Here is a 12,478-nt window from a genome sequence, read left to right as displayed (position 1 = left end):
AGATTTTGGGTCGCGTGTGGTCCCTCAGATCATGTTTAGGTCGACTTGGTTCGATCTTTTACACTTCGATTCTCATACTGTGACTAAAAAGACAAGACGAAAGCAATTAAAAGAAAGAAAAAATTAAATAAAACAGTACAAAAAACAATGAAAATACCATATAATTTCCCACAAATTAAAAACATACACAATGTTGTCAAAATCCAAAACAATAAAAAACAAATGTTGTTCAAGTTATTTACAAATAGAGAACGGAACACAGGATATAAAAGTGTACAAATGTCAACTCAAGAAAATACATACTACACTGACACCCTGGGTCGACACCTCTCTGTGACAGGGCAGCTCTCGAGTATTCTCCCACCTCGACTAGTACCTGCATTCACCTAAAAAAGAAATGGAAAAGGGGTGAGTATAGAAGTACTCAATAAAGCGCCTACTTGTAGATTTCTATGGGCAACTCTAGGCTCCAGAAAGTTTAGGCTTATTCCTACAACTATGTGAGCTTATGTGTAGGTATTGAAGTTCTTGAAACAACCATCATCCGTCAACTACTTAAGTAGTCTTATTTCTACACATAATAGAAGTGCTAACCCTAAATTCTACCCGTCTCTTCAAGAATGATTTACAGAATCACGACGTTAGCCTTGATCCATTTCTACACACCATAGAAACACTAATCTTGAAGTAACACCTATGTAGTCCCAAATCTTTCTTTAGGACTAGTTTACACAATTGTGGTGTCAACTTTGATTCGTCCCCTCAACACAATAGTAACTCAAATTACCTTAGAGGATCTAGTTACACATTTCTTACTACTAATAAGCCTATTAGGAGTTTTAAGTCATCCTCGTCGTAGAGGTCTACTAGGTTCTTTGGGCATCTAGGCAGTCTAAATCTCGTCTCTCATTTTCAAGACGTTGGAGACTAACACCTCAAGGCTAATCCAACCTCTGGGTGCTCTCAGATCTATACCTCTAATTGCTGCTCATGATTTTATGGTGCTCAGTCTACTGGAAGTGTATTGGTCTAGGTCAACTCGAAGACTACTCCAGCTCTAGCACTCATAAATTTACCTCGAGAAACTTATTCAAAATATTCATGCATGCTTATTTGAGAGATATTCATATGAATCACCTAAGCACAAAATTCAAACCAAGCAACATTCAATTAAGTTTAACGGGAAGATTGTTGGGTTTTATGTCCTAAAACTCATAGTTTGTAAACAAAAAAAACATATTCTATTTTCAATAAAGTTATTATTGTTGTTTATTCAGTAAAGATTGTTATTGAATAAATGAACTTTACGATCATTAATCTAAATCCAATAAACTAAGAACACTCTGGCTATAGTATGATTACTTGAACTATATGTAGAGACATAAGAGTGGATCAAGTTCAAGTATATAGTCAAAATGATCTATAGTATAAGGATAAGGCTGAGTACCTTATTCTGGGGACACTATGGATGCGGCCCACTTTTGTATATGATATAAACAATGTGATCACTAAATTGTATATGTGGAGACATGTGAGTGGGGGCGTCCTACGCAATGAGTATTGCATAAGATCGGACCATGAAGAAAACCACTCTCACTTTATAATGTCGTTTACTGTTGAGACTGATTTTCTTTTCATTCGATAACCTAGGTAACTCGGTTTTAATCCTGAGCTAATCATGAACTCCTGTTTATTCGAGATTATCCTTAGATTTTCACGGGTGAGAGTGGCTCTAGTTCGCCGACTCAATAGGCCTCCCATTTTAGGGGTAAGACTGGGTGAATGGCTGGGGACGTGGGGTGCAAGATGGAATTCACTCCTACCCACTTTTAGGGATAAAAGAGAGGTAATTCCCTTAAGCACTGACTCCAGGTCTTGAACAAGGGGCCCCACCCTCTCATTAGCCTGAGAGGGATTCGGTTTACTGGTGGGACCACAAACTGATTGTTCATTAGAGGATCAGTGAGACATAAGGAACAAGAAGTAACTTTAGGGGTAAAACGGTAAATTGACCCAACTCTAGTTACGAACAACCTGTGAAGGATCGACTTACTAATCATGGTTATATCAAATGGACAGAAATATATCTATAGTGAGGGGAGTGCAACTACTAGGCTATAGTGGAGTGTCCTAGTAGTTAACGAATGTTGGTTAACAAGGTTAATGAGTTTAACCAGTTAATCTTGGATCGTTGGAGCCCATGATCTATAGGTCCATTAGGTCCCTCTGCTAGCTCATATCGGACTAAACCATAGAACAGTGTGACGAGTGAGTTCGAAGTGTTCGAATTCAAATTAGGGAATATGCGCTACATATATACGATATATTTAACCGCATTTTTGTTTTATTTACGAATTAAACAAAAAGAGAGAATCTGAGATATCTTAATCAATTATGTGCCGGAATTGATTGGGATTGGCATTTGAATTAATATTAAATATTAATTAAATAGTTAAATTAATCATTTAATGGAACTTTAATTTGAAATTAATTATTCAAATTAATTGTTGAATTAAAATGAAGAAAGTCAAAATGTTCGACTTCATTTAATGGAAAAATCCATGTTAGTGAAATTTTGAGGTGTCAAAATTTGGTTTAATCAAACATGCATGCTTGCCAAATAATCCCAAACATTTGAGTGGAATTTTTAGTGTCAAAATTTGGTGATCTCAAATTTGCATGAACATGCAAACATGACTCTTTAAATAAAGTGATCATGGAACATGGAAGGGCTTCTTCTTCTTGGTGAAAAACCTTGAGAAAAACCTCTCAGAAACACTCTCTTCACATATACAAAATCCCTCCCAAGTTAAGTCACTCACCGGATTCCACAATCCCGTTCTAAGGCCGGAGGATAGTGGAGAAGACACTAGTGGTGGTTCAAAATCGGTTCGTGAGGAAAAAGGAGTTTGAACTACAAAAGGTTAGTATCTAAACTCATTAAGTTTTAATACTTATGAACATGCTAGTTATTTACTATAATTGATGTTCTAAAAGTGCCTAAGATCCAAATTGCTTCCGCATGTGTTATATTAACACCATCAAAGATAACATCCATCAATCACTTGGAACACAAATCATAATATTTCATTCTCCTTTCTAACACATGAGAAACTATTAAAATAGGAATGCAACTTAAATTCCATCCTAAGCATGCATATTCTAACCACCTAAGATAAGAAATGCTCACTTGTGACTACTTCTGGGATGAAATGTGCTTCTTCGAGCTTGATTTTCCACTCGTTGGAAGCTCTAAATTTCCTGAAAATTCAATGGTAAGTCTTGATTTAAATGAACTTAAGGCCGATATTGAAACTTTGACGAAAAATAGTTGAACGAAGGTCAAGTGGGAAAAAACAGAACTTACATGTGTGCCTATCGCACCAAATCATCAGTATCTAGCTCAATTTTACTTTTCAAATATAATTTTCTTGTCATTTATTTCCAACCACAAGAAGAAATGTTTACATCCAAAGTAGGCAGATACCACAAACTTACCTTTCTTGCACAATCCACCAAATCATCTGTTTCTAGCTCGAATCTTCTCTAAGTTTCTTCACAAAAGTGGTCAGAGTCTCACCTAGATCGACATATCAAAAACTCATGAATCTATGGAAAAAATGAGATTAAAGACTCGTACATCTTACCTCATGAAACACCTTGATTCTTGACGGAAAAGGTTAAATCAAATTCCAGTGCCGCTTAGACTAGTATGTAGTAGATTTAGCTGCAACAAAGAGTTCAAGTGCATCAAGACAGATAAGGAGACATTCAATGCATGGATTAAGGTAAGATTTTGAATTCAGACTTATTATTGTTCGAGCGCTCTAATGCAGAATTTGTATTACCATGACTTGAGCATTGTGTTTGGCAAAGATCGTGCCACAAGATTTCGTGCAAAAACCGTACAGATTAATTGAAAATATAATTTAAAACTACAGATTAAATAACTCGAACACCCCGAACACATACCGATTAAACTCGTACCTGCATCAAAAGGAAATCCGATTTTGGTAAGACTTGAACGAGATGAACGAGGGACCCACAAAATATATTAAAAAACATGCATGAGTGGATGGTTCACCATTTAGAGCCACAAAAGCACTTACAAAATATAGTAACCACTCAACAATCCACCACGTTTCACAACCTATTCCACGTGTCATTCCCTGAAAGCCCTTCATCCACCTTTTTCTATAAACCGCCCCATAAATAACCTTCCAATTTTTAGTGTTTTCTGGGAGCATCAAAATGAGCCAACAACAGCCAAGAAGACCCGCCGGTGATCACCCGGAGCCGATCAAGTACGGCGACGTATTTCCTGTTCACGGTGACCTTGCTCAGAAGCCGATCACGCCCGAGGATGCTGCCGCCCTGCAGGCCACTGAGACCGCCCTCCTTGGCAAGACCGTCAAGGGCGGTGCTGCTGCGCTGATTCAATCTGCTGCTGCCAAGAATGAGATGGCTGGCCTTTTGGATCACGGCGGCGGGGACAGTGGTAATGTGGTTGCCGACGAGGTAAACATTACCCAGAGGGAGATGCCCGGGAGGAGGGTTATTACAGAGTCAGTTGGTGGACAGGTTATTATTATTATTGTTATTATTATTTATTATTATTGAAAATTTTACATAAATGGTAGGGTGTAATATATCCATCCGACACCTTCGAGTTGGGTTGGGTTAATTTTTTTGAAACTGAATTGACTCAGTTTGGTGACTTGGTTCGGTTTCAAGTTCAGGTTGAGTTCGGTTAATTTTTCTGAAACTAAATTGACTCGGTTCGGTTTTAGGTTGGTTTGGGTTTTTTTTTTTTTTGGAAACATTCGGTTTTAGATCGGGGTTGGTTTGGGTTATTATTTCTAAAACCAAATTGACTTGGTTCGGTTTTGGGTGGGTTAGATTATTTTTTCTGAAACTGAATTAGTTCCATTTGAGGTTGGGTTGGTAAAGCGGCTGGATGAGAGGAAGGTAAAGCTCCGTAACCTGGGTTAATTTTTCTGAAACCAAATTGGTCCGGTTTAAGTTGTTTTAATTTATTTTAAAACTGAATTTACTCCATTGGGTTTCGGGTTGGGTTGGGTTAATTTTTCTGAAACTGAATTTACTTAGTGTCGGGCGCATGGGACAGAACAACCATGCCCGGAACCGAACAAAAACTTATAAAATACCCAAGAATACATTTTTGTTAATTTAATATCACTTAATTTTGACAATTTTTCTCACGTATTGAACTGAAAAAAATATACTAAAATTAAAAAAATGGGTAGTTGTGAGCTATTATTAAATTTAATTGGGCTATATATTTCCCACTATATCTAAATTCTTATTGAAATACTATTTATAAATTTACTAAAAATAGAGCTATATTATAAATTATAATTTTGTAAGATACTAAATTATTACCACTAAGTTATTAATAAATTGGGTGTTCGGAAATAATTAAAAGGTTGTGACGCAACACAGCGAGAGGGTTCCTATAGCGCCATTATCGACCATGAATCCACTGGAAGAGGGCGGAGGAGGAATCACGATCGGTGAAGCATTGGAAGCAACCGCCATAGCGGTGGGGCAGAAGCCAGTGGAATGGAGTGATGCCGCCGCAATCCAGGCGGCGGAGGCCAGGGCAACTGGCCGGATGAATATAGCTCCGGGAAGTGTCGCCGCCATCGCGCAATCGGCAGCCACGACGAATGCTCGATTAACACGAGATGAGGACAAGACTAAAATTGCCGATGTTCTGAAGGTAACTTAGCATTTTAAATTACTTTTTTCCTATTCACGGTCGATCTTAGTAATCACAAGTATGTATTGTCCACTTTGAGGTAAGCTCCATTATAAAAGCTTAGGATCTCTCAACAATCTTTTGTGTTTCTTTGGTGTTAGGATGCTCGATTGAAGATGCCAGCAGATAAACCAGCGACGCGACAAGATGCGGAGAAGGTGGCCGGAGCTGAGATGCGAAATGACCCGCTTCTCACGACACATCCTACGGGTGTTGCCGCCTCCGTGGCGGCCGCCGCTAGGCTGAACGAGAACAACAAGTAGGACCAAAAATGGAGTTGGTTTGTGTGTATGTAATAAGTATGTTTTGTTTTCCTTCCAAACAGTGAATTGGAGTTTTGTGGTGTTTTAAGAAATTTGAAGCTTTAATTTCTTCTGTGTAATTATAATCACAGCCTCTCAATAGGCTAAATTATTAAGTTGAAAAGTATCCAAATTTAACCTTAGGGGTCTGTACAAGTTTTCAATAGATGATTCATCAGAGGTTAGTTTATGAACTCTCTCCTAAGATTATATTGGAACTCTCTCCTAAGATTATATAGTCACCCAATGCCTCATAATTACCTGTGTGGTTCTAGGGTTCTAGTACACAAAGTAGAGCATCTGGTAACCTTGACGCGCTATACTATTAAGATTACGCCAAGCACGACAATACCTATACTACTACCGCTTGGTAGGACGCCGCTAGCACTAAAGGCATATTGAAGGAGATAGGAGTCAGAGATTCTAGTAACACCATCATACTCTTAACTGTCTGGTGAGCTATCGTGGTCGTACTATGATGTCATGGAGGTCTACTAGGTTCTCAACGACGTTTAGGCGGTTTAAACTTCATCTTGTGTTTTCAAGATGCACGAGGTTAGTTTCGAGGCTAGTCCAATCTCTAGGAGCAATAGCCTTGATCACTATTCACAATCATTGGGTGCAAGATCTACTGGAAACGTATTGACCTAAGTCAACGTGTAAGTCACTCCAACTATAGCTCTCTGGTCATCTTTGGGAGGTGAGGAGGTCTACTGAGTTTCTAAGGCAATTAGGTGGCTTCACGCGGACTTTCGGCTTCCATAAAATTTGTTTGACTCCTAGAGTCTTTCTTAGTCTAGAAGTACTAAGGTTTAAACACTCTAACCGCCGCTCACAATCTTAAGTTGCTCTTTCTATTAGAGGCGTCCTGACATAGGTCATCATTTGGTTGTCCCAACTCTAGCGCCATAGTCTTGATCTTAAGTTGCTCTTTCTATTGGAGGCGTCCTGACCTAGGTCATCATTTGGTTGTCCTATCTTAGCTTTATGTATATAAATACACTCTATAGGGAGAATATACAATCAATCACCTAAAGCTCAATATACTTTATCATGCATTCATACAAGTTCAATAGGGAGATAACATCCATCAATCGCATAGAGCACATATCACAACATACGTCTCAAAATTTTGATCAGAAAGTATAAAAATTAGCATGCATCCGATAATATCTTTTGGGGGCATTTCGTTAATTTTTCTCAATATAAATAGTATTATGGTCCAAATTGCCCCTCGGTTGAATGAATACTTACTTGTGATAAGAATTGTGTCAACAACAAAATTCAAACCTGCGTAGAATTCAATTAATTTCAAACCTATCACATTAGCCACTCAACCACATCAGCATTTATTAGAAAAAACTATGTTTAATTTCATAAATTATGTAAAAGTCAAATGGTCAATTTGACTTATTCTTTGTGGAGATTTAAGGGGATCGAGAATAAATCCCGTCTACAAACGTCTCGAATAAATCTCGTCCACAAACGTCTTTTGTCGGGAGACTATAAATACCCACAATATATTAAGTAAAATTCAGATTCGTGGATGAATGTAATTCAGTTCTCAAATTGAGATGTTTCCTTACAAATCCGATCATCGTATTTGCCATTTCTAAGTTTCGAGCAATTCTTGTGATAGAATTGCACCCGAGCCATTCAATCAAGCCTTGATCAAGTTAGATTGTGGAGTGACTCAATTTAAAAAAAGGTTCCAAATCTTGCTTCTACATCTTCGATCGTTAGAGGTAATCTAATTCTAGTCTTATCTCTTGGTTGATCCAAATTTCGAATAAGGAGGTATTGATTACTTTGATTCAAGGGTTTTTGCTAAAACAAAAGCTTGGATTGTTGGGCTGAAGGTTAGGGTTGCCTTATCAATTTGGTATCAGAGCCTAGGTTTACATCTTTTTGGCCGACTCTAGAATTGATTTTATCTTTCATTTCTGCTATTGTTTATCTTTTCTTTAAATCTGTCCATTTATTTTCTTGATGTCGTTTCCGCCATTATTCATCAACTTTTCACTTTGTTCTCATTTTCTTCCTAAATATCACATTGAGATCTGGAAAAAAACAAAAAAAAAAAAAAAAAAAAAGATAAATAAAAAAATCTTATCATATTGTTCTTACGATTGTGATTATAAACGATCTTTATCATTTTTTTTAAGATCATTTGCATGTTTATTTGAAGATCAAATAAACTTCGATTCATATCTTTTTCTTAATCCATCTAAATCTAGAACCGTTCTGTTTGATATATTTTTTTTTTCTCTCATAATCTACGCTTGAAGATAACTTCTAAATTTCCCGAATTCTATAAAAGAAGAGTTAGATCGTTCTTAAAATCTTCACGTCCTTTCTTTTTTGAATTATTTTATTTTATTTTTCAGTGTGCAATTCTATCCCAAAATATTCTGTGTCACTTATTTGTTTGTTCACTTCTTGTTTTATTTTATTGTTATTTCATAATTAACTTATCTTGATTGCCTTGAATAGCTTGCTACTATCAGAATTGCTTTACCCGTATATTAGCCTACCTTGATCATAATTTAGTCACTTTCGCAAACAGCCTACCTTTGTGTGTATAAACACGAGTGTCCCTGAGTGTAAAATCAGTGAGTTGAGTGTCTGAGGTCCTAAACATATTTCACTACTGTTTGTACAATCATGAACCAAGATGAGGAAATGGAGGAGAGATCAATGATCTAGTTGAAGAAGTCCAGAAGGATGAGGAAGAACTGAAAGATGGGATTCATTTGGCACTTATAACAAGAAGACCCCTAAGATATACTCGCATGCTAACACATCTTAGCGGTCTCTACAATTATTATTTAAGAAAAGGTTGAATGAATACTTACTTGGATGACCCCTGCCTTCCTTACCTAGCTTGTTTGCTGTGTTAAAAGCTCCAACTTTTCTGAGATTTCTCTAATAGGTCCAAATTTAATTCATAATATAGTTATTTTTGAAACGGGAGCTAAAAATATACAAATAAAGGTCAAATGGACAAGAAATGACCACCTTATGCAATCAGCAATGGGAAGGAAGAATACGCGTGGACCATGCGCTAGTACACCACACATGCCAAGAGAGTACACATGCACATCAAGCGACACGTGGTGCTCAATGATAGGTGCATCTAAGTTCGGTCAGGTCAGGCAATCGGCTCACATTGCAAGTGCTGAATCGAATCACGCAATCGGCTCACATTGCAAGTGCTGAATCGAATCACGCTTCGGTTTGGATCGAGTCGAAGTGTGTCACAATTTATACGGTGTGTGTCCTCATGAAGTGCCAACGAGCGTTTCCTCCTTTTGCATGACACACGTCCATTCCTTAATCACATGCGAATGAAATTTCTAGATTTCGATAAGTTTATCGATTTTTTTAGATTTTTGTATCTTTTTTTATATAACTTGAATCAACTTGGTTCCTTCACAAAACTGGTAGGGTTTTAATCCATCTACCTAAAAAAAATTATTTTCACTCCATTTTAAATGCGGTGAGAAATCAATTCGTTCAAAATTGATCCAAAATACATAACTTACCGTTCTTGACCATCGTCGGAACTATGACTTCCATTCTAATTCTCGTCCGAGTTTCTTCATGAGAGTTGTGTGAAGTCCCATCAAGAACAGCATAGTAAAATATCAATTCTTCCTATATTTCATAGATGTGAGGAAAAACTAAGATAAAAACTTGAAAATCTTATCGATAGTTATTTCCTGATTCTTAATAGATTTGAGTAATTTAAATGTCGAGACTTGATATCCTCGATATTGTGGGGAGGAACTTCAGCTGGACTCTTTTTTTCTTTTCATTTTCTTTTTGTCTTTTTCTTTCTTCTCTCATTAGAAAAAGGGGATCAAAATGACCATTTTGCCCCTCAAGGTTGACTTTAGTCTATTTTCTTAATTTTTCACTATTTTTTTTTTAATATTTTCACGAGTTCCTAGGATTTTTCTAGGCGTTTTTTCTTCTACATCATCTTGAAAGTTTTCCTCTAAAGCCTTCAATAAAATCAAGGAAGTTTAAGATTTTAAGAAAAAATAGATATTTAATTCTCATTATGGCTCATGTGTGACAAATTCTCCTCTCCTTAGGAAATTTCTTCGTTGTTTATTCCTAGAAACGTCCAGGGTAGGACTTCCTTATGTCCTACATTCTCAAATTGCCTCCACTCGACATTTCAGAGATTGAATCTTCGTCGAGATGGCTTCCCGATAAAACCTTAACTAAGGGAATTGTTTTATTGTGCAAATATTTTACATTGTGATTCAATATCCTAGTAAGCTTCTCTTCATAAGACAAGTCCTATCAAAGAGAGGTGCCTTATATTCTACAACGTGCGTAGGACCTGAGATGTACTCTTGCAGCATTAAGACGTGGAAGACGTTATGCATGGTGGCAAGGATGGGTGGCAACGCTAGTTTGTACACCACATGCTCTATCCTCTCTAGGATCTAAAAAGGCCTATGACTCTCGAGTTCAACTAACCTTTCTAACCAAACCTCAACATCCATCTTTTTAAGTGTTACCTTTAGGAAGATATGATCACCCACGGTAAACTCGAGGTCTTTCCTACGAGAGCCTGCATAGCTATTTTGTCATCTTTGTGCCGTTAGTATTTTTCACCTCATCTTCAGCATTGTTGCTTTCATGACCTGCACTAACTCAGTCCCATAAGCTGGTTTGTCTTCCTCTTCTCAGAATATCATAGTTTGACATCTACGTCCACATAGAGCCTCAAATTATATCATTTGGATGGTCGTTTGATAACTATTATTGTAAACAAATTTCATAAGGGGTCGATGCTCGTCTCAGCAATCTATGAATTACATAACACCAGCCCTCAATATCCTTCAAGATTTGGTTCAACCTCTCCGCTTCCGTATTTATCTAAGGATGAAAAATCGTACTAAATATGAGTTTTATTTCCAACGCCTTCTGAAAACCCTTCCAAAATATGAGGTGAACCTGGCATCCTGATATGCCACGATGGAAAACAGGCACTTCGTACAAACGAACTATCTCTCTGAAGTATAATTGAACCCACTTGTAACGATTCAGATTTTTCATTTTTGTCTGATTGGGTTAAGATTTTATTTTATTTCTATATATGACAAGATATTATGTTATGCATATATTCTGGCGAGGAAATGTACAATTTTCAACAAGGAGGTTATTACCTAAAAATAAAATAAATAATTAAATGTAATCTCACAAATAGAAGGATTCGTGCTAAACTTTTATTACCTAAGAGAAACATTCCTATTTCTCTGAGTTTCCTTATCCTAAAACCCTAGAATGCAAATGTCTTCCTATTATTTTATATTCTCATGCCCAACCTTTTACCTCTCTTGAAAACAATTTTCTCTCCAAACTTTCCTCCGGAATGTTGGGGTTGCTCTTCGGAGGAAGAATAGAGTAGAAGTAAGGCATTGATGTTGGGATCATTGTGTCAAAGAAGGTTGACCGTCGGAAATCAGTGTTGAGGATGTTGTGGGATTGTCGGCACGTCACCGGAATCAGGGAGGTGGAAACTAGAGTTTCGTCGCTTGTCGGGTAAGGAAGGCAAGGTTTTTGGAATAGGGTCGAGCCGCAGACGCACACCCAGTAGCTCCGGCAGCTTCGCACGCGTACATAGTGCGGGTCGGCTCGCACGTGTACGAAATCGGTTCGGTTCCGTCAATTCCCTTAGCTCGACTTGGCGGCTTAGTTGGCCGGCTCGGCAACTAGGCTTAGCGGCAAGGTATCACTATAATATATCGATTCCAAGGTTTTGGCCCTTCCGAAGCTGTTTCTGCCCTTAGTTTTACCATCTGAGGTCAGTATGGTTCCTAAACGTTAAAGACAACTTAGGTCGGGGGTTTATTTTGATAAATAGCATGAGCTTTAGCTAGGGTACCTTATGAAAGGTTCTAAATTCTTATGTGGTTATCATAGGGCGTATTTAACCACTGGGACTAGCTCGTTGAGAGTGACTTCAACCAAGACCATCGAAGTAAGTGACCTTACTGTTGGAGTTAGTTTACTACGTGTTGTATGATGGTGCGTGCCCCGTGGCCTCTGCATGAACCATATTTATGTGATATGATTATGTGATGTATAGATTGTGTTGACCGTAGATTGTGTATGTTATGTGATGTATGAATTATGCTGACTGTTGACTGTTTATGTTATGTGAAGTTATGAATGAGATGTTAGTATTATATGCCATAAATATGTTGATCGATGCCATAGATACACGTAGAAGTATCGAGTCATGTTATGAGATGTTTATGCAACTGGAATGTACTTTCATATTATGTAATATGTCATGTAATGTAAGTCATGTGAGATGCCATGTAATGTAAGAAATGTATATGCGATGTTAGCATTGCTAATGTAATGCCAT

At 37.5% G+C, this 12,478-nt stretch overlaps 1 protein-coding gene and 1 long non-coding RNA gene across 2 annotated transcripts; one reads left to right on the top strand and one right to left on the bottom strand.

The window, feature by feature from the left end:
- Positions 1 to 3,068: 3,068 nt before the first annotated feature.
- Positions 3,069 to 3,728, bottom strand: LOC147787048 (uncharacterized). The gene is made up of 3 exons (XR_015413622.1): positions 3,648 to 3,728; positions 3,499 to 3,580; positions 3,069 to 3,261 (listed from the first exon to the last, which is right to left on the bottom strand). It is a non-coding gene; the product is annotated as an uncharacterized LOC147787048 (long non-coding RNA).
- Positions 3,729 to 4,229: 501 nt separating this feature from the next.
- On the top strand, positions 4,230 to 6,162 carry LOC111780430 (late embryogenesis abundant protein D-34). Its single transcript, XM_023660838.2, has 3 exons — positions 4,230 to 4,581; positions 5,447 to 5,743; positions 5,884 to 6,162. The coding sequence occupies exons 1-3, from the start codon at positions 4,252 to 4,254 to the stop codon at positions 6,043 to 6,045; spliced, it is 789 nt and encodes a 262-aa protein (XP_023516606.2). The 5' UTR covers positions 4,230 to 4,251; the 3' UTR covers positions 6,046 to 6,162.
- Positions 6,163 to 12,478: the final 6,316 nt, after the last annotated feature.

Source organism: Cucurbita pepo, chromosome 18, assembly GCF_057944985.1.
Source record: "Cucurbita pepo subsp. pepo isolate OVF chromosome 18, ASM5794498v1, whole genome shotgun sequence".
Classification (NCBI taxonomy): Eukaryota; Viridiplantae; Streptophyta; class Magnoliopsida; order Cucurbitales; family Cucurbitaceae; genus Cucurbita; species Cucurbita pepo.
This window is presented reverse-complemented; position numbering and strand designations above follow the sequence as displayed.

Bases quoted from the DNA above. Each gene is read 5' to 3' on its own strand.
- LOC111780430 (XM_023660838.2), top strand. From the start codon at position 4,252: ATGAGCCAACAACAGCCAAGAAGACCCGCCGGTGATCACCCGGAGCCG. The intron at 4,582-5,446 runs GTTATTATTATT...AATAATTAAAAG, and splicing joins CAGAGTCAGTTGGTGGACAG to GTTGTGACGCAACACAGCGA. The intron at 5,744-5,883 runs GTAACTTAGCAT...CTTTGGTGTTAG, and splicing joins AAATTGCCGATGTTCTGAAG to GATGCTCGATTGAAGATGCC.